The 21,325-nt window shown below is 46.2% G+C and overlaps 1 protein-coding gene across 2 annotated transcripts; it reads left to right on the forward strand.

The window, feature by feature from the left end:
• The first annotated feature begins 1,132 nt into the window (after positions 1-1,132).
• Positions 1,133-20,280, forward strand: FXR2 (FMR1 autosomal homolog 2). 2 transcript variants are annotated; one of them, XM_054709312.1, is made up of 17 exons: positions 1,133-1,557; positions 8,927-8,979; positions 9,337-9,430; positions 9,839-9,910; positions 10,026-10,174; positions 10,635-10,728; positions 11,698-11,814; positions 16,235-16,405; positions 16,602-16,680; positions 17,020-17,129; positions 17,277-17,363; positions 17,671-17,890; positions 18,085-18,282; positions 18,373-18,573; positions 18,659-18,754; positions 18,907-19,025; positions 19,581-20,280. In XM_054709312.1, exons 1-17 carry the CDS (start codon positions 1,477-1,479, stop codon positions 19,674-19,676), a joined length of 2,037 nt encoding a protein of 678 aa, XP_054565287.1. In that variant the 5' UTR covers positions 1,133-1,476; the 3' UTR covers positions 19,677-20,280. The 2 variants fall into 2 exon arrangements, with proteins under 2 accessions (XP_054565287.1, XP_008151734.1); XM_008153512.3 differs by having other exon boundaries at positions 18,907-19,010.
• The last annotated feature ends 1,045 nt before the right edge of the window (positions 20,281-21,325 follow it).

Here is a 21,325-nt window from a genome sequence, read left to right on the forward strand (position 1 = left end):
CAGGCTCCTTCTGCTTCTCTGCACCAGTGCATTCCTTGTTTTCTCCACAATATTCTTACTGCGCTTCTTCTCTAACAAACTTCAACTGAACCCTCATCTCAATCTGCATCACCTCCAGAGCAGTGGTCTTTCCAGATCACTCTGAATAACAATGACCTTTGTCTCCTTGGGATTCCCTCTATAATGAGCCTTTATTCTCTATCACGTCCCCAGTATATAAATTCCTTGAGATCAGGGACCACACCTTGTTTTTGTATCCCTAGCATTTAGCACAGTGATTGGAACACAGTGTGGGCTTAATAAACATTTGGTAAGTGATTAAATGCACAACACGATTCTAATTTCTGTGCTATTTTATTCACTTTTATCTAAATTTCCTAATTCAAGGATCGGAAATGTTCTCTCTTCTATCTTTATTTCATGACAATGCTTTCTGTTTTGAAGTTCCTCAGCATTTAAATTTATCACATCTTGTACTGAGCTAGGTGGCATTCGCTTTTCGGGTTTGTTTTGAAATTATTCTTTCTTTCATTACATGTAGGATCAGAATCTTCTCAAGACAAGAACGTCGCTTGCACAGTTATTGAAACTCAAAAGAGTCGATATGTATGTAAAGCTCAGGGCATGCGCGTGGGACATTTATTTATTTATTTTTTGCTTTTCCACTCCTCTTTTTTTGCTTTGGAGCGTGCGCACCAAGAAAGACAAAGGTGGGGCGAGTGACCAAGCAGCCACTCAAACGCATGCGCATCCCTAATACGTCCAAGCCTGTTGGAGCTCACAGTGAAGTGGGTGTGGTCTGGCCAGAGCAGCAGAAATCCAATCCAATTGAGTGAGCGTGGCCCCTCCCTCCCCATGATTGGTTAGTTCTCAGTGTTGTGGGGCGGGGAAAGGAAGATATGGGGGTGTTCGAGTGGTGGGGTTGCGAAGAAAGAGCGCCAATCTCCTTCTGCGCAAGCGCAAGTAAGGGACCGAGAGGGGGCGTGAGAGAGCCAAAGGGAGTGTGGTATCTCTGAGGCGCTGGGGAGCGCGAGCTGAGTCGCCAGCCTTGACGCCTGCGCCGTAGCCCTTAGGGCCCCGCGCGCGGCGGGCGGGTGCCTCGCGCGCCTGCGCAGTGGGCGGCGGTGGCAGGGGGAGGTGGAGGCCGTGGAGCGGCAGCGGCAGAAGCGGGTCCCGCGACTGAGGCAGCAGCGGGGGTGGCGGCGGGCGGAAGCTGAGGTGACGAAGGCAGCGGCGGCGGCGGCCGTCTCTCTCACGGTGGCGGAGACCAAGGCGGTGGCGGCGGACCGGGAGCGGCCCGGCCCCGGCCCCCTGCTCGTTGGCTGTGGCAGGGCCGCCGTGGGGCCGGCCCGGCTCCCGCCCCCCGCGGCTCCCCCACCAGCTCCTCCTCCGGGGAAACGCCGGGGGCCTGGCCCGGCCCGTACTCAGACCGCTGCTGCAGCCGTCGTCGGGGGAGTCGGAGGCGGCAGCGGCGCCATGGGCAGCCTGGCCTCTGGGGGAGATGTGGAACCAGGACTGCCCGTCGAGGTGCGCGGCTCCAACGGGGCCTTCTACAAGGTGAGACGGCGCACCGGCCCGGGACACCTTCCTTCAGCCCCCGCCCTCCGGCCTGAGCGAGGGAGCGTGGGGCGGGATCGAGCTTCTGGAGCGGAGTCCTTAGAACCTGAGACCCACGCTCCCACCCGCAGCCCTCCTGGGGAGACCTCTGCAACTTTATCCCCATCCTCTTGTTTTTGGCCATTCTCTTACACCTGCTTTTACCCCGTCTCAGAGAGAATGAACCTGAGGACATTTGTGCTTGGATTAGCCCTCCCACCCCCCCAGGCCCCATTTACCCAGTATTGATTGACTTTTCCTGTTTCCTAGTAGAAGACATGTCTTAGACTTTAATCACATCTTCCCCACACTCCAAGCACATGGAGAATTCTCTTTATTCTATAACCCCCTTGGGAAGGCCGTTCTACATTATATCCGTTTACCTTCCTCCAGAGGCCTTTACCTACTGGCGCTGGAAGGCACCCCACTTTCATCATATATTTCTGTTCCCGACCCAAGGATAGATTGTCAAAGTCTGTGACATTTGGTATCTTTGACCTCAGGAACTGTGGATTGTACCAGTCAAGTTGCCTCTTAGCCAGAAGGTGGCATCTTTTCGCAAGACAGTCACCCCACCCCTTTATCCTAAAGCTAGCTGGTCTGTCATTCTAAGCTAAGGATGGATTTGTCTTTATTCTCTCACTTTGATCTCAGATACATTTAAATCATTCACATAGTTTCTTCATCTTGAGGAACATAAGTTTCATATTTAAGATCTGTAAAGGAGAGGGGGGATTCATGAGGATTCTCTGTTTATCTTCTTAAGGATTTCCACTTCTAGAAGACTTATGGCCAACTCTCCCAATTTGGGAATCTGATGTAGTCTTTTAAAAAATATATATTTATTTTTATATATTTTTTATTGATTTCAGAGAGGGAGGGAGGGAGAGGGATAGAAACATCAATGATGAGAGAGAATCATTGATTGACTGCCTCCTGCACACGCACTGGGGATTGAGCCTGCAACCCGGGCATGTGCCCTGACCGGGAATAAACCGTGACCTCCTGGTTCATAGGTCAATGCTCAAACACTGAGCCATGCTGGCGGGACTGATAAAGCTTTTTTTGAAGAAGGGGACTACCTTGCCCTTGCCCAGGATTTGGTTCTTTAGAACTTGTTTCACTACCACCTTCTTTGTCCTGAATCCACTTTCTAGGACATTTTTTTCACTTTTAGATTAAGCCAGAAAGAGACTCCTCTTGTCTCAGGAATTTTTCTTTGTGTGACTTGTTATTTTGAAACTTTTTGGACTTTATGCTTGGAATTATGCTCAGACTTTTGATTCCTGTCTTATTCTTTTATTTTACCCTGAGGAGCAAGAGCAGAGATATCTCCTGATAACATCACTTGTGAGAAGAGCTGCATTTCCTTCACTTCCTCTTAAGCCTTTATCCCATAATAGAACTCTTCACCTTCATGCCCTTGGAAATGACTTTCTCCAACTCCTTCCCTGTGAAGTCCTTTCTTACCATGGAAAGGGTCTCCTGTTTGCCCTTGGAATGAAAGGTTTCTACCCCAGTTTCAATTGATAAGTTTAGCGTAGTCATTTTTTTACTCCAAATGCCTGTTTCTCTCTTACTACCCTCACCAGATTTCTTTTTTTTAAGATTTAAAAAAATTGATTTTGAGAGAGAGAGGAAGGGAGAGGGAGAGAGAGAAATATTGATGTGAGAGCGAAACATTGATTGGCTGCCTCCTGCACACCTCTCACAGGGGATGGAGCCTGCAACCTGGGCATGTGCTCTGACCGGAATCAAATCAGCAACCTTTCGTTGCATGTGTCTATGCTCAACCACTGAGCTACACCAGCCAGGGCATATTTCTTTATATTCAGTGCCTGTGTGTACCCATATTTATCTATCTTATTATCTCTTTAAGTCTTTGCCTTTTTATCCTGATATTTCTATATTCCTGTATAATCCCCAGGAACCACTTTATTCAATGTTTGAAGGAAGCTCCCAGCTGATCTCTTCTGTCATTTTTTTCTGCATTCTTTCTAACTCATGGGAATTTTTCTTCTAGGCTGCCTCCATAGCATTTCTGTTTGCTTTGGAAAAATCTCTTAATTCCTTTCTGATTCTGAGAGTACATTTGTCTCATTCTTTTCCCCAAAACTTGCATTACTTTTGTTAAACTAACCTTCCTCATAAGATTTTAGCCCCATTTCCCCCAGTATCTTGTCCTTTTACCTAGGTCTTTCCCACCCCCAGATTCTTAGATTCTTAAATTGAGTCTGAGATCAAGATATGATGTTTGCTTTTGTTCTAGGAAGCATGGGAGCCAAGCACAGCTGGGAAAGATTGGTATCTAGTTCAAATGAACTGTGAGACAACTCGGAAGGGGGATGTTTCCCTGTCTACATATGTACCCAGCAGAAAAATCTCTTTTCTGAATCTTTCCCTTTTCTCTTGGTGGCTATGGCAATGATAGACTTGGGTGAATTGGGGGACAGGATACCTTGAATCAGGGAGTAGAGATTGTAGTTGAGCCAAAGCCAGGTAATGCAGATTTTTTATTCTGGCCACTTTAGAATTTTCTGCCCCATGCCTTAGTTGGAAACAACAAAAAAATCCCTAAATTCAGACTAATTTTTCTTGTTTTCAGTGTCGTATACTTACCCATTCTGACCTTGCTACTGATTTAATATTCATGACTCAGCACACTTTTTAGTGTGTGGGTCAAGGAGTGTGTACATTGCTTCTGGAGCTGTAAATTGGGAAGGTCCTTTTCTCCTCTCAGAATTTGGTCCTATTTTTGATCTACCGTGAAAGAACTGCAAATGTCAGGTTTGGGATCTAAGTTATTTTTGTCAATTCTTTCTTTTCTGTCAGAATTTAATGTATTTTACTCTTTCAGTTATACTCTCCTAAATGAAATATCTGTTCACTTTCCAGGGCACAATCATCCAACTTTCCTGACCTTGCCTGGAAATCCTAATTCCCATTATTTTCTTAGCTTCAACACATGGTTTTTACCCAGACCCTTAATGCTTTTCTGCTAGAACTCCCTCTCTTTTGAGAGCCCAGGACTAGAAGATAGGTTGAAGGCAAGATCAATTTCATATCCTTTAGATGTTGAGGAAACTAAAGTACCTAAGAACCTAGGGCTCTTTCTTCTGTCTAGTCCTAGGCCCTATAAACCAAAGCCAGGATATGCCATAGCCACTGAATTGAGTCATCCTTTGGAGACTCACCTGCTTATCTTCCCAATGAGCATGCATTAAGCAGAACTGGGATCTGACTGTCTACCACTAGTATATTTGGAGGAAAAAACTAGGGTGATGTTGGTGGAATTAAGGAGCAGAGACTGGAATGAAATATGAATGAAATTAAGGTAAAAACTTGGAGAATGTTTGAAGGAAAAAGACTCTGGAAATAGAGTAAATGACATTTGGCTGAATTGCTGAGTAATGTGAGGGAAAACTCCATTCTGAGTTCTACATTTCTGCTTTGGGGATCATGGTAGCTAGAAAAACCAGGGTGTCATTGCTACCTCCACCTGAGGGTCAACTCTGATATGTTGGAGAAGAATTGGGTTAGAACTTTAGGCATATACTTTGTGAATAGGTATATCTAGGAATGGTTATCTCTTTACAAAAGAGGTAGGCAAGTAATTTTCTTCTATCTCTTCCACTCCTTTTATCTCAGCCCTAAAATGTTTTCAGAATAGCTAACTCTTTATAAACTATTTCTAAAGCTTGGAGATAAAACATTTTGGATAAAGAATTGGATGAAGCCGAAACCGGTTTGGCTCAGTGGATAGAGCATCGGCCTGGGGACTGAAAGGTCCCAGGTTCGATTCCGGTCAAGGGCATGTACATTGGTTGCGGGCACATCCCTGGTGGGGGGTGTGCAGGAGGCAGCTGGTCGATGTTTCTCTCTCATCGATGTTTCTAGCTCTCTATCCCTCTCCCTTCCTCTCTGTAAAAAAATCAATAAAATATATTTAAAAAAAAAAAAAAAGAATTGGATGAAGTCGGCTGAAGAGGCTGGTTGATGTTTCTAGAAATCCAGACACATCTTTATAAAGGGGGAAAAGAAGAGGCAAGGGATACATTATTTTTTTAAAATATATTTTTATTGATTTTTTTCAGAGAGGAAGGGAGGAGAGAGAAACATCAATAATGAGAGAGAATCATTGATCGACTGCCTCTTGCATGCCCCCTACTGGGAATGGAGCCCACAACCCAGGCATGTGCCCTTGACTGGAATTGAACCCAGGACCCTTCAGTCCACAGTTCGACGCTCTATCCGTTGAGCCAAACCGGCTAGAGAGGGATACAGTATTAAAAAAAAATTTTTTTTTAGTCGATGATGGAGGAGGAAACTTAAGGAGCTAAGAGAAGAACTGAAAAGGAAGAGGTACTCAGGCAAGTAGTGAGGAATAAAAATGCTTTAGAAGACTTGAATGGGGAATAGTAGGAGTGGGCGCTGAATGAAGAGTAGAAAAGACGTTTCTGGGGAAGGGAATGGCAGAGAAAGTTAAAGAATGGATAAGGAAGGGGCCAGATAGTACCAGGAGTACTAATGCCTTGGGAAGTAGTAAGGTTCCATACTAAGATCCAATCTGAAAGAAGAGAAAGATGGCTTATATCAAGAGTGAAATTTAGCCACACAGGTGTGGCTCAGCGGTTGAGTGTCATCCCAGGAACCAAGAGATCACTGGTTCGATTCCTGGTTAAGGCATGTGCCCGGGTAGAGGGCTCAATCCCCAGGGGCGTAATTTAGGTTCATTTTCCCACCATAAGGAAACAGCAATATAATAAGTGTTTATGATTGACCAGTTCTGTGAAGTGGGAGTGATACAATGTGTGTTTTTGGTGTTTTCTCTCCTAATCTTTTATCCCTAGCTGCAAAGTTCAGGAATAGCTTTTGAACCCCCTAATTAAGAAAATAATATTTTTTAATCCTCAGATTTCAATGTTTTCATTGATTTCAGAGAGAGAAAGAAAGGAAAACATAGATGTGAAAGAGAAACATTGATCAGCCTGAAACCTGGGTATGTGCCTTGACTGGGAATTGAACCTGGGTCCTTTCAGTGTATGGATAACACTCTGAGTCACACCAAAGCTGGAACCCCTAAATTTTTTTTTTTAAATCCTTACCTGAAGACATGCATAGAGAGTGGAAGGGGGAGGGGGGAGAAGCATCAATCAGCTGCTTTCTGTATACTCCCAGACCAAGGATCAAACCCGCAACCCATGCACGTGCCCCGACCAGGAATAAAACCAGCAACCTTTCAGTGCACAAGAGGACCCTCAACCAACTGAGCCAGTCCAGCAGGGCTAAACTCTCTAATTTTTTTAATTGCTTTATTGAGGTATAATTAGCATACAGTGAAGTACATATATCTAAAGTATACAATTTGTTAGGTTTTAACATGTATATATATGTATATATAAATGTGTGTAGATAGAAGATTGATATAAAATAAACCATTTCTAGAATCAAGATAATGAACATTTCCTATCACTCCCACAAGTCTTCCACCAATCACTCATCTACTTTCTGTCATACATTAATTGCATTTCCTGATTTATTTTTTATTTAAAGAAATTTTTAATGTTTTTTATTGAGTTTAGAGAGATAGAAGCATCAATGAGAGAAACATTGATTCGCCTCCTGTATGCTCTGTACTGGGGATCCAACCTGCAGCCTGGACATATGCCTGACTGGGAATCAAACCAGTGAGTCTCAGTGCTTGGAATGATGCTCAACCAACTGAGCAACACTAGCCAGGGCACATTTCCTGATTTTTTACAGAAGTTAAAGGCAATTCACTATAGAAAAGATAGTCTTTTAAACAACTGGGTATCTATAAGTAAAAAAATGAACTTTGTTATTAATTATCTTGCATCACATACAATATTTAACTCAAAATAGACGATAGACCTAAATATAAAATAAAAACTATAAAACTTCTAGAAGAAGACATAGGCATATACCTTTGTGGCCTTGGATTAGACAAAGATTTCTTAGATATGAAACCAAAAGCTCAGGCATAAAAGTAAAATTTGATGAATTGGACTTTATAAAAATTAAGTCCTTAATTTTGAGTATGTGAAAATAGGAAGGTAGAAAAATTGGGAGCATAGGATCAGACGTATAGCTTTGGCTTCTGCAGTGAGGACATAGAAAGTAGGAGGTAGACCAGCTATTTACTCATCCCTGTTCTCCCTTATTGTGATCTCAAGATTGGGGTCTTCTACAAATTTTATTATCCTTTTCTAATGCTTAGCAGTATTATAGTCTAGCATTCAGAAATCTCACATCTCTTAAGTTCTAATTTTTTCTTCTGTAAATTGTGTTTATCATTTTTAACTTTTCCAATGTTCTGTTTATTCTCTTAGGACCCCAGGCATCAAGGCACCAAGTCTGCTCAGGTCTCTTGCTGTATTGGGGAGCTAGACCCTTCTCTTTCCTTGGCAGATCCTGATGTCCTCTAGGTGTTCCAGGACAGCCTCACGCTGTCTCATGGGATATTCTTAGCCTTGCTGAATGTTGTTGGTATTTTAATTGAATTCTGGCAAGCTACTCAGCACAACAGAAATCAGACAGATAGGAAGTCCCCTGTGGGAGCCATAGACCACCAGTTTCCAGGCTGGTTTTTGTTCGTTGTTTTTGTTAATCCTCACCTGAGGATATTTTTCTATTGATTCTTAGGCCGAGTGGAGGAGAGAGAAAAAGACAGAAACATCAATGTGAGAGAAACACATCAGTTGGTTGCCGCCTGCACACGCCCCAACCAGGGTCCGGGTCGGGGAGGAGCCTGCATCTAAGCCCTTTACCTACCAGAATCGAACCGCTGATGCTCCATCCACTGAGCCAAACCAGCTAGGGCTTCCAGGCTTTTTTTTTTAAAAATATATTTTATTGAATTTTTACAGAGAGGAAGGGAGCGGGATAGAGAGTCAGAAACATCGATGAGAGAGAAACATCGATCAGCTGCCTCCTGCACACCCCCCACTGGGGATGTGCCCTTGACTGGAATCGAATCCGGGACCCTTCAGTCCGCAGTCCACTGAGCCACACGGGTCAGGGCTTCCAGGCTGTTTTGATGCAAGTGATTTGCCTCCCTCTGCTTTCTGTCTCATCTTATTTGTGGATTTTGCCACATCTCTTTCCATGCAGATATCACTCCCTTATCTCACCTCAATATTCATATTCTTTCTCCAGTACAGCTTTTTTTCTGGCCCTATCTTTAGATTGCTTGTGTCCCCATCTAAAACTATATTTTTAAGGGCCTCTGAATGTTTCTGTTCCCTTAATGGCTAAGATGGTGGTAAATTGTTATTTTCTTTTTTTAACTTTGTTTTAAAATTTATTCTAGGGCTTTGTGAAGGATGTCCATGAAGACTCTGTCACCATCTTCTTTGAAAACAAGTAAGACCTCGGGAATAGAGAATCTAGTATATTAGGTCCTAGAAGGAGAGTGGAGAAGAGGGTGGCTGAATCCCATGAGGCAAATAGGTAGGGGAAAGCCAAGGGTTTGGGCGGGCAGTTTTATATGGATCACAGAAGAGGAAAGGGCTAAAATTTAGTGAGGGTAGGGGAGCGTTTGACCCAGTATTTAGATGGTAGCAGAGATGGAAGATACCATTATGAGCAAGGCCTGGGGTTTAGCCTCTCATCACCAGGGAAGGTAGAAATTGCCCAGCGATTTGAGGTGATAACCTAATACTGAAGAAGTGGGCAACCACATTAGCCTGAATAGCTTTCGTATCACCATTTCATTTGCAGCTGGCAGAGTGAGAGACAAATTCCTTTTGGGGATGTGCGGCTACCACCTCCAGCTGACTATAATAAGGAGATCACAGAAGGGGATGAGGTGGAGGTAAGGTCCATGGAGACCACCCTTTCTAAATTCCTTTTTCTCACTGCATCTCCCTTACCCTGATATCGGTATCCTAGGCTCCTTCCTGGTTGGTTCACTCTCCTTACTCCCCAAGCTAAGCTACTACATCCAGCCAGGTAGTCAATGGACAGTGAAATGCAGCAGTTCCCTGCCCATCTCTGTTGTGATCAACCAAACTTTCAGGGAGTTTCCTAGTTGCAGAGGATTATTTACCTTTCATTTAGCAGCATGTAAATTCTAATGCTTTCTGATTTCTAATTAGCAGCTCCTTCCTCCAGTTTCTTTTATCTTGGTTTAAGGATACCTCCCAAGTATTTTAATGCTTATTCCATTCTTGATGTTTTTGATTGGTCTTCAGTATCTTTTTTATTTTTATCTTCCCTTCAGGTTTATTCTCGAGCCAATGAGCAAGAGCCTTGTGGCTGGTGGCTGGCCCGGGTGCGGATGATGAAGGGAGATGTGAGTGATTCTGAAGGCCCTTGGAGAACTGCTGAAACAAATATTTTAGTTATAGAAAGGTGGGAGGTAGAAACTCAGGTCATCCAACAGCTTCTCCTTTCTTTCCTTTGGTCAGTTCTATGTCATTGAATATGCTGCCTGTGATGCCACTTACAACGAGATTGTAACCCTGGAACGGCTTCGGCCAGTTAATCCCAATCCCCTTGCAACCAAAGGCAGCTTCTTCAAGGTTACCATGGCTGTTCCTGAGGATCTGAGAGAAGCGTAAGTGTTAGGGATGTAGGGAGTAGTGTTGGGCCCAGGCCCTCTTTACAGCCCTCATCTCTCCCCTTATTTCTCCCAGTTTCAGTCTTGTCTATTGTTCCCTTGGCCCTCTAGAGCCCTTCTTGCTCCCAGTTCTTGTTTTTCTTTATCTCTTGAAATGCCCCCCGCCCTTTTTTTATAATCCTCACTTGAGGATATTTTTTCCATTAATTTTTTTTTAGAGAGAGTGAAGGGGTTGGGAGGGAGAGAGAGAAACAAGACACATCAATTAGTTGCCTGCTGCTCATGCCCCGAACGGGGCTGGGGATGAACCTGTAACCTAAGTATATGTCCTTGACCGGCAATCAAACCCCCGACTCTTTGGTGCATTCTAACCATTGAACACACCAACCAGGGCTCCCTTGAACCTTTGCCTGCACTCTACACTCTGCCCTCTGAACACTTTTCTCTTTCTCTGCAGCTGTTCCAATGAAAATGTTCACAAAGAGTTTAAGAAAGCGTTGGGAGCGAACTGCATCTTTCTCAACATCACAAATAGTGAGCTTTTCATCCTGGTGAGTTTATTTGTGTAAATCCTTTCAGCAGTTTTTCCTTCTCCCGTTTTAACCTCTTTGTAGAAGTGAAGGAGCTAGACTGTGCTTATATTTATTGGTCAGAGAGGACTTTATTGCTCCTGACCTTCGTGGGTCCAGGTAGCCCTACCTTTCCTTAGTCTTCCTTATGTTAGACCTTGAACTTTTTGATTTATTTTTTAATCCTCACCAGGGGATATTTTTCCATTGACTTTTAGAGAGAGCAGGAGAAAGAGGGAAAGACAAAGAGAAATACCAATGTGAGAGAAACACATCGATTGGTTGCCTCCTGTACGTCCCTGACCAGGGCCTGAACCAGGGAGGAGCCTGCAACTGAGGTACGTGCCCTTGACTGCAATCGAACCTGAGACCCTTGTGTCCGCAGGCCGATGCTTTATCCACTGAGCCAAACTGGCTAGGGCAAATTTTTTTTTTTTAACCTGGTCTTTATATTGCAGTCTAGGCTGGGACCCTCTCTTATATATTTAGACTCTAAAAAATAGACTACAGTTCACACCTGTGTCTGCTGCCTAAAATCTCTTCCCTTAGGCACCCAGAGAGTAGGCCCTTGTGAGGCTGACAATGATTTTCCTCTTCCCTAGCTTTATTTTTTAACTCCCTCCCTTGTCCAGAGACCAGACATCCTGATTCCCAGTTGCTGGCTCTCCCCGAGTGTGTCTTCAAAGTCATTTTTCAAAAGCTACATATTTTTAATGATTTCAGAGAGGAAGGGAGAGGGAGAGAGATAGAAACATCAATGATGAGAGAGAATCATTGATTGGCTGCCTCCTGCATGCCCCCTACTGGGGATCGAGCCTGCAGCCCAGGCATGTGCCCTTGATCAGATTGAACCTGGGACCCTTCAGTCCACAGACCGATGCTCTATCCACTGAGCCAAACCAGCTAGGGCTTCAGAGTCAATTTTAATGACTTCCATTGGTTTATTCCCAGTCAACCACAGAAGCCCCTGTGAAGCGTGCATCCCTGCTGGGTGATATGCATTTTCGAAGCCTGCGCACCAAACTGCTACTCATGTCTCGAAATGAAGAAGCTACGAAACACCTGGAGGTAGATTTTGGCTTTACTCTTTACTGCTGTTATATTGGTACTAGAGAGGTCCAGTGCACAAAATTCGTGCACAGGTTGGGTCCCTAGTCCTGGCCAGTGATCAGGGCCAATCAGGACCTGCTTTCTCTCAGCTGCCGGTTGCCAGCTGCTGGCTGGGGCCTTCCTTTATTCCGCGCCACCCCCTGGTGGTTAGCGCACATCATAGCAAGTGGTTGAACTCCCGGTTGGTTGAACTCCCAAGGGGATAATTTGCATGTTAGCCTTTTATTATATAGGACTAGAGGCCTGGTGCATGAAATTCGTGCACGGGGGTTTGTGTCCCTCAGCCCATCCTGCACCCTCTCCAATCTGGGACCCCTCAGGGATGTCTGACTGCCCGTTTAGGCCTGATCCTACCAGGCAGTCGGACATCCCTCTCACAATCCAGGACTGCTGGCTCCCAACTGCTCGCCTGCCTGCCTTCCTGATTGCCCCTAACCACTCCCCTGCCAGCCTGATTGATGCCTAACTGCTCCCCTGCCATCCTGATTGCCCCTAACTGCTGTCCCCTGCAGGCCTGGTCACCTCTAACTGCCCTCCCCTGTAGGCCTGGTCACCACCACAGGCCCCTCCCCTACAGGCCTGGCACCCCCCAACTGCTCTCCCCTGAAGGCCTGGGTCCCCGCCAACTGCCCTTCCTTGCAGGCCCGGTCGCCCCCAACTTCCATCCTCTCCCGGCCTGGTCACCGCTAATTGCCCTCCCCTGCAGGCTTGATCGCCCCCAACTGCCCTCCCTTGCAGGCCTGGTCCCTCCCAACTGCCCTCCCCTGCTGGCCATCTTGTGGTGGCCATCTTGTGTTCACAAGGGGCAGCCATCTTTGACCACATGGGGGAAGCCATCTTGTGTGTTGGAGTGATGGTCAATTTGCATATTATTCTTTTATTAGATAGGATAGAAGCCTGGTGCATGGGTGGGGGCCAGTTGGTTTGCCCTGAAGGGTGTCCCAGATCAGGGTGGGGGTTCCCTTGGGGTGTAGGGCGGCCTGGGCGAGGGGCCTGTGGTGGTTTTCAGGCTGGCCACGGCCCCCAGTGACCCAAGCAGAGGCTCTGGTATCTGGGATTTATTTATATCTATAATTGAAACTTTGTAGCCTTGAGCAGAGCCAAGCCTCCTGCTTGCTCCATGGCAGCAGCCATTTTTGTTGGGATTTATCTTCTATAATTGAAACTTTGTAGCCTTGAGCGGAGGCCAAGGCAGGCTAGGGCTTTGGAAGCTTGGCTTCCTCCATCGTCAGGGGCAACTCAAGCCTCCTGCTCTCTCCAGCTCCGTGGCTGCCGCCATTTTTGTTGGGATTTATTTATCTTCTATAATTGAAACTTTGTAGCCTCAAGTGGAGGTCTGGGCCAGCCAGGGTGTGCAGAAAGCTTGGATTCCTCCATTGCCAGGGAAACCCAAGCTTCCTGCTCGCTCTATGGCCGCAGCCATCTTGGCTTGATTAATTTGCATACCCACTACTGATTGGCTGGTGGGCGTGGCTTGTGGGTGTAGTGGAGTGATGGTTAATTTGCATATTACTCTTTTATTAGATAGGATAGGATAGAATTATTGTCCTCCCTTCTTGCCCCATCCTTTACCCATACTCTTATGTTTACAGAACACAAAGACGAAGGCTTTTCTGGGCCATTATACCTGATCTGCTATTTTATCCCAGACGCCTCCAGATGGCAGAGCTCCATCATGTTATAGTACAGTTGTTTACAAACTCTTTTTGAGCCATGGGACTCTGATTAAGTGAAATATACTTGAAAGCACAGCGCATAAAACATCCATCAGAGCAGTGGAGGGGGGTGTGGGGGGGAGGCGTTTTCTTCTACTGGCATCCCTCAAATTAACTCAGAACCAAAACACTTTGAAGGATATATTTGAGAACCATTTGTACACTGGAAAGACAACTGAACTTGGGATCGTAAGTCTTGCTTTGTCAAATAATTGACCTTTGGCAAATCATTTTATTTTACTGAACTTTTATCTTCATTTGTGACAGTGAGGTTAGACTAAAATACAGGGGTGGGCAAAAGTAGGTTTACAGTTGTGACTGTGCAAAAGTTTATTCATATTATTTGTACTGCAACTGTAAACCTACTTTTGCCCACCATTGTATTTCTATGAGATTTGAGATCTAACCATCTTATGATGGTTATATTTCCTTTTCTTAGGTATTATTCCATTCTAAATGAGTAGAATATGTGTTTATGTTTGAACATGCATTTCCATTTATCAAGTAAACTGGTCTTTTTGGGAAGCTTTTCTCTGAGCCTGTGCAAATTCTGGATCATGGTAATCTTTCACTTCTCTAGGGATGCTATTCAGGGCACTGCAGTTAAAAATTCGGCTGGTCGGTGTGGCTCAGCAGTGGAGCATTGATCCAGGAACCAAGAGGTTGCTGGTTTGATTCCCTGTCAGGGCACATGCCTGAGTTGCAGGCTCGATCCCCAGTAGGGGGCATGCAGGAGGCAGCCGATCAACGATTCTCATCATCGATGTTTCTTTCTCTCCCTCTCCCTTCCTCTCTCTCTCTCTAAAAATCAATTAAAATATATTAAAAAATAAGTAAATAAAAATAAAAATTCACCATTGCCTCCTGGTAATAAAAACTACATCTGCTTCATTTCTCAATGAACACGTTTCCTGGTGACAAAGGTAGAATATTTAACTCCTCTAGGACTTGGCTGTATTGATCTGTATGGTAAAGTGTACCAGATAGCTAAGTTAACCATAGGTGCAAGGTCTTAAGAATCGGGACATGCTTTTGGTTTTGAGAAATCTTGTGTTTTTTTTATTTATTATTTATTTATTTTATTGATTTTTTACAGAGAGGAAGGGAGAGGGATAGAGAGTTAGAAACATCGATGAGAGAGAAACATCGATCAGCTGCCTCCTGCACACCCCTTACTGGGGATATGCCCGCAACCAAGGTACATGCCCTTGACCGGAATCGAACCTGGGACCCTTCAGTCCGCAGGCCGATGCTCTATCTGCTGAGCCAAACCGGCCAGGGCTTGTGTTTTGTTTTTTAATTATTCTTAAAATATTGAATATATAAGGGATAATAAAATAATACAACACCCTTAGTATACTTCTCTAGAAGATACTTATAAATCCAGTTAGATCCTTTCCTCTTCCTTCCTAAGTTATTTTGAACACCCAACTTAGTTATTTTATCCAGACTTCTCTTCTTGCCTAGTGTAAATCCTTGCTATAATTCAATCTCATCTATTTTGGAAGTAGGAAGTCATGGATTGTGATTTGGGAATGTCCCCTTTAGATATCTTTCCTATTTGGTGCTTTTTACCTAAGACTCTCTCTTCTAGAATCTTTCCTGTCTTCCTGTCGTCGTACTCAGGGATCCCACAAAGGACTGGTTAAGAAGTGAAGTAGTGCCGAAACCAGTTTGGCTCAGTGGATAGAGCGTCGGCCTGTGGACTCAAGGGTCCCGGGTTTGATTCCGGTCAGGGGCGTGTACCTTGGTTGTGGGCACATCCCCAGTGGGAGGTGTGCAAGAGGCAGCTGATTGATGTTTCTAGCTCTCTATCCCTCTCCCTTCCTCTCAGTAAAAAATCAATAAAATATATTAAAAAAAAAAAAAAAAAGAAGTGAAGTAGTATGGTGTTCCATTGGTTCCTTTTCTGCTTTTCTTAACCCGTTGCTTTCTGCTCGACTTTCCAGGTTTTATTTTGGGAATTGATATTAGTTTGCTTAAGTAATAGTCATAGTTCCTTATACTTGCATTTACTTTGTGAAAAGTTCTTTCTCACCAATCTTATTTTTAATCTTCTTGATTGTCTGGGAATGGGGTGGGTCAGGTGTAATCATTTAGCAGATGACAGAATGGAGGCACATTGTGTGTGTTTTGTTTACAGCGATGGGTAACCTTTTGAGCTTGGTGTGTCAAACTTCGCCAAAAAACTGAGCATAACTCGGGTAGTGTGTCACTTTGAGGAAGAAACTAACTCCAAGACTCTAGTCGCAAATGTTTCATCCTCAGGAGCAGCAAATGTTTCATCCTCGGTATGTGACCGCGTGTCAGCAGAAATGGCTACGCGTGTCAGTGCTGACACGCGTGTCATAGGTTCGCCATCACTGGTTTAGGATCACACAACCAGATAGTGGTAGAGCTAAATCCAGAACTTTGGTGGCTCCAAGCCCGAACTCTGCCCTCATTTTCTCCCCTTTCCCCTAAGCCATTGGTATTTGGAAGGTAGGAGTGGAATTTAAAGTTCCTGAATTTTCCACACAGGTTCTGATGGCAGCAGACTCTGGGGTGGTTCTGGTTTGCTTGCACATACCTTTTCTCATTAAAGTTATGCAAAGCGTCAGGTGCCTGGGACAGGTATTCTGAGATTCCGCCACTATGATTCCTACAGTGCCTTTTCCTTTCAGACCAGTAAGCAGTTGGCAGCAGCATTCCAAGAGGAGTTCACAGTGCGAGAGGACCTGATGGGACTGGCAATTGGGACTCATGGTGCCAACATCCAGCAGGCCCGAAAAGTACCTGGGGTGACTGCCATTGAGTTGGGTGAAGAGACCTGTACTTTCCGCATCTATGGGGAGGTCAGCAAAAGATAACTGTTTTCTAGATCTCTTAGGGGATTCAGAGAAGAGAGGGTGAAGTAGAAAGGAAACCTGAGTCATGTTGATCTCCCTCCCTGACTTTGGTGGCAGTGATTTTCTCAAAGACGAAGAGTGACAGAAAGATTGTTTGAGATCCAAGTTCTCTGTTTTAGTAATGACTCCCCACTCCTCTTAGACTCCTGAGGCATGCCGACAGGCCCGAAGCTACCTTGAGTTTTCTGAGGACTCTGTGCAAGTGCCTAGGAACCTGGTTGGTGAGTTGGGGGTGTGTATATATAAAAGAGAATACAGTGGGGGGGGGGGGGGAGCCAGAAATGAAATTCTCTAAAGTGATTCTGGGCTTGGCACCTCCCTATGGACTTCAGTTTCACAAGGACAGAATGATCTATAGCAGGAGTGATAAAAATGGAAGAACAGATTTCTAGGGATTGTAATATTTTTGTCCGGTGAAAACTCGATAGGAAACTAGACGCAGTAGAGTATTAAAATCTGCATATAGAAGCTGAATGACTATTTATATTAACTGTTTTGACTCTGCTTTCTCTCCTTTAAAAAAAAAAAAAAGAGGTCTAAAATCTCTTTTACCCATTCAGGCAAAGTGATTGGAAAGAATGGAAAAGTAATCCAGGAGATCGTGGATAAATCTGGTGTGGTGAGGGTTCGAGTAGAAGGTGATAATGACAAGAAGAACCCCAGGGAGGAGGTATGGGCAACTATGCCTAGAGATTGGTGTCCAGAAGTAGATGGGATTGCTCACAAAGCCATTCTCTGAGGGCTAGGGTTTCTAAGGGAGTTAATATTTCCATTTGGCTCTCCTTCTAACCCATCTGCCTTTCCCTCTATTCTCCAGGGTATGGTTCCCTTCATATTTGTTGGCACTCGAGAGAATATCAGCAATGCTCAGGCTCTGTTGGAATATCACCTCTCCTACCTGCAGGTACCAAGGCTAGAAACCTGGGAGAGGAAAGCTCTGAGTCTAGCAAGGGGGCGAAGACTGCTGGTGGGTCAAGTTAGGAGTTGTGCCCAGTTTGTCTCTCTGAGTCGAATAGAAACCACTGGGTGGGAATTTGGGGCTGTGGGGTTGGATCCCAGAATATTTTTTATTTAACCAATGCCTTCCTTCTTACATTCCTGAAGGTAAAGATATGTAGGGATGGTCGGGGCAGAGAAGCATGAAAGGAGACTGTTATTGATCTTATACTTTTTCCTCCTTCCATATCTTCCTGCATTTTTTACCCAACCAGGAGGTGGAGCAACTTCGCTTAGAGAGGCTACAAATTGATGAACAGCTTCGGCAGATTGGGCTGGGCTTTCGCCCTCCTGGAAGTGGGAGGGGCACCGGAGGCAGTGACAAAGCTGGATATACCACGGATGAGAGCTCCTCCTCCCTGCATACCACACGAACCTATGGGGGCAGCTATGGGGGCCGGGGCCGGGGCCGGAGGACAGGTGGTCCTGCCTATGGTAAGAAAGATATGGGAGAGGGAGGCGAACAGTGGTGGGGCTTGTGAGGAGAGGCAAAGGTCTGGGTGGAAAGGGTGATGGAGATGACAGTTGGCTGGGGGACTGGTGAGTGAGAAGAAGTCTTCCAGTTTGGGGACGGTGATGGATCCTGCGATTGGGGGGAGTGACTTGATTCAACTCCCTGTGTTCTTTAGGCCCCAGCTCAGACCCATCTACAGCTTCTGAGACCGAGTCTGAGAAGAGGGAAGAGCCTATCCGAGCTGGGACAGGAGATCGAGATCCCCCAACCCGGGGGGAAGAAAGCCGGAGGCGGCCAATTGGGGGCCGGGGTAGGGGACCTCCACCTGCTCCCCGGCCTACTTCGAGATACAGCTCTTCATCTATTAGCTCAGGTACTAGTACCAGACAGCTGGGTTCATTAATGTAGGACAAAGGGAAAGTTGGTGGGCACCTGACTTTCTAATTCTTCCTTTTCTAACCAGTGCTGAAGGATCCAGACAGTAATCCCTACAGCCTACTGGACACATCTGAACCAGAGCCTCCAATTGATTCAGAGCCTGGGGAACCGCCCCCAGCAAGTGCCAGGCGCCGCCGCTCCCGCCGCCGGCGCACTGATGAAGACAGGACTATAATGGATGGAGGCCTGGAATCTGATGGGCTTAGCACGACAGAAAATGGCCTGGGTAAGGGGTGTTTAAAAATTAGACCTGGGCAAGAACTGAGGGATGGGAGTTTGATGCATGATTTGAATTTTCCTCTGCCCCACAGAAGATGAATCCAGACCTCAGCGTCGAAATAGGAGCCGCCGCCGCCGTAACCGTGGTAACCGTACTGATGGTTCTGTCAGTGGAGATCGCCAACCAGGTCAGCTAACACTGGGTACCAGCATCCTTCCTTAGAGCTGAGAGAATGGGATGCCTCCTACCCTATGATAATCAGGGATTGGGGTTCATTGGGTATCTAGGGGCTGGATACCTGGGTTCCTTCTGAAACGCTTGGTCCTCTGCCTTCCGCAGTGACTGTGGCTGACTATATCTCCCGAGCAGAGTCTCAGAGCCGCCAGCGGCCAACCCTGGAGCGCACTAAACCCTTAGAGGACTCTCTTTCAGGACAGAAGAAGGTAGGCAAGCAAGATGTAAGTTACTCCTCCCCTTTTTTGTTCTTTAGGGGCAAGGGACACAAGAAATTTCACAAAGAAATCTCTCTCTTTTTAAAAAAATATATTTTATTGATTTTTTACAGAGAGGAAGGGAGAGGGAGAGAGAGTTAGAAATGTCGATGAGAGAGAAACATCAGCTGCTTCCTGCAACACCCCCTACTGGGGATGTGCCCGCAACCAAGGTACATACATGCCCTTGACCGGAATCGAACCTGGGACCCTTGAGTCCTCAGGCTGACGCTCTATCCACTGAGCAAAACCGGTTAGGGCACAAAGAAATCTCTTGCTAAATGGCAGAGAAGACTATGTCTAATGGGAGTTTAGACTATATTTAGAATAGTGGAAAATTTGAAAGAAGTTTCCAGGAAAGTTTGGTTCATATTTTATGGGTCCCAATGAGAGGGACTTAATTTAAGGACCAATCCCTGGGTCACCAGATGCCAGGAGTGCTAGGATGGTAGAGAATGTCATTACCTGAATTTCTGCTGACCACTTCTTCCTCTCCCATTTTCTTTCCCACTTTTCCCTCAGGGTGACTCTGTCAGCAAGCTTCCTAAGGGCCCCTCAGAGAATGGGGAGCTCTCTGTTCCCCTGGAGTTGGGTAGTTTGGTGAATGGGGTTTCATAAAACCTCCAGCCTGCATCCCTCCCTTCTCCATCTCGCTTGCTGCCCAACACCATGGCCCTCACAGGCCCGACTGACCTGCGCTGGAGCTGCTCTTATCTAGGGGGGAGGGGGGTGGCACAAAAGCTTGGGTCCCCCTCCCCAACCTCCAGGAGCTAGTGGAGGGTGTGTAACAGGGTCATACCCACCTCCCTCTTGTCCACCCTACCCCAGGGTGAGGGGAGCCTCTCCTTCCCCATCAGACTGGATGTGCCTTTATCCTCTAATGCCCCAATCTCTCTCTGAACACCCCCATTCTCCGCCTGTTGGTGCGGGGTGCTTCTTGACCCACCCAGATTTGACAGTTCAGGGGGGTTCCCCTGCTATCCCCCTCCTACCATCCTGTACCCCCGATTTCTGGGGCCTCATCACTGTGGAAGACGGGGATAGTAAGGGTATAAGTGGGTGGGAGGCATGGGGAAGGTTTTGGAGTAGAACCAGGGGTGTGTATGAAAGGGGTGACAAGGTCCCCCAGGGGAAGGGGGACCAACCTTATCTGGTGGATGAGAAGGCGTATTTATTTTTCACTGTACAGTATTTAAAAAGAGAATTAAAAAATCCAAACGGCTCTCTGGTTCTTGTGTCTTCCTTGTGCCAGTTTGGTCCAGCTGTTTTCCTAAGACTGATCTGTCCTGGTCCCTGGCCCTTGCCTTGTTTCTCTGCACCTGGCTCTCGTGTTCCAAAGTTGGTCTTCTTTGGGGATTCTGGACAGTCTTCAGTTCCCTAGGCCCAGGTACCCTCCTGGATGAGGAGAGTGGCTTGTGTCTTGCGGCTTCTCTCCTCCCCCCAAGTTTGCTGCTGGAGGGAGCTGGGCCACTCCTGTACCCTGAGTCACAGCTGGCTAGGTAGGGCTGCCCAAGCTGGAACTGTTCCTGCTAGGAGCCAAGAGCCAAGACTGGCTGCTTAATCGGATTACCTGAGGCCTGGGGCTTGGGCTGAGTCTTGGGCAGAGTGAGACCTAGATGTCCAGCCCTCATTTCCTGCTCTAGAGTCAGACCTTTTTTATCTTCCAGCATCCATGTCACTGATCTTTCAACCCCAGGGGAGTTGTCCTGGGGTTCCTGGCTCCCTGCCTCCAGACTCTGACTAAAGTTTGAAGATAAAGCAGTGTGGTGGAGAAACCTTTGTTTGGGGGCCGGAGTTGGGAGTTTTAAGTTTTCTCACCTGGAGTGGTGTTGAATCACCACCCAAGCACCTGCTGGGATGACTCAGGCAACAAGAATGGCCTGCCTCCCAGTAACTGCCCTGACTTTCTTGCCCCAGGGGCAGATCGGGTTTTGAGGGGCACTGGGCACAAGAAAAGGGTTTGGGGTGGGTGTGGGGTATTCCAGTTCTTCCTAGCACAATTGACCCTGAGGGCTTTTGATTCAGGTGTTTGCTCCCATTGTGCAAAGGAATTGACTTTAAATTGCCAACGCTTAAGGGAGGGGAAGACTCGCAGAGCTACTGGGGCTGGAAGGCTTGACATGTGGGTCTTGGGTGGGGAGGGGGCGTGGTACCCCGAGGGGGTGTTGGGGGCTGGGAAGAGCAGGATACCCGAGTCTGCCTAGGACTAGGTGATGCTGGCGCTCTTGAGGAGGCGCGGCCTGCTGGGAGGGAGTGGGGAGGAGTCA

Source organism: Eptesicus fuscus, chromosome 20 (genome assembly GCF_027574615.1).
Source record: "Eptesicus fuscus isolate TK198812 chromosome 20, DD_ASM_mEF_20220401, whole genome shotgun sequence".
NCBI classification, from domain to species: Eukaryota; Metazoa; Chordata; class Mammalia; order Chiroptera; family Vespertilionidae; genus Eptesicus; species Eptesicus fuscus.

What these genes read in the sequence shown, in the direction of transcription:
- FXR2 (XM_054709312.1), top strand. Translation starts at nt 1,477, where the DNA reads ATGGGCAGCCTGGCCTCTGGGGGAGATGTGGAACCAGGACTGCCCGTC. An exon ending in ATCACCTCTCCTACCTGCAG is followed by an intron (nt 17,364 to 17,670) that starts GTACCAAGGCTA and finishes TTACCCAACCAG; the next exon opens with GAGGTGGAGCAACTTCGCTT. An exon ending in AGAAGGTAGGCAAGCAAGAT is followed by an intron (nt 19,026 to 19,580) that starts GTAAGTTACTCC and finishes CTTTTCCCTCAG; the next exon opens with GGTGACTCTGTCAGCAAGCT.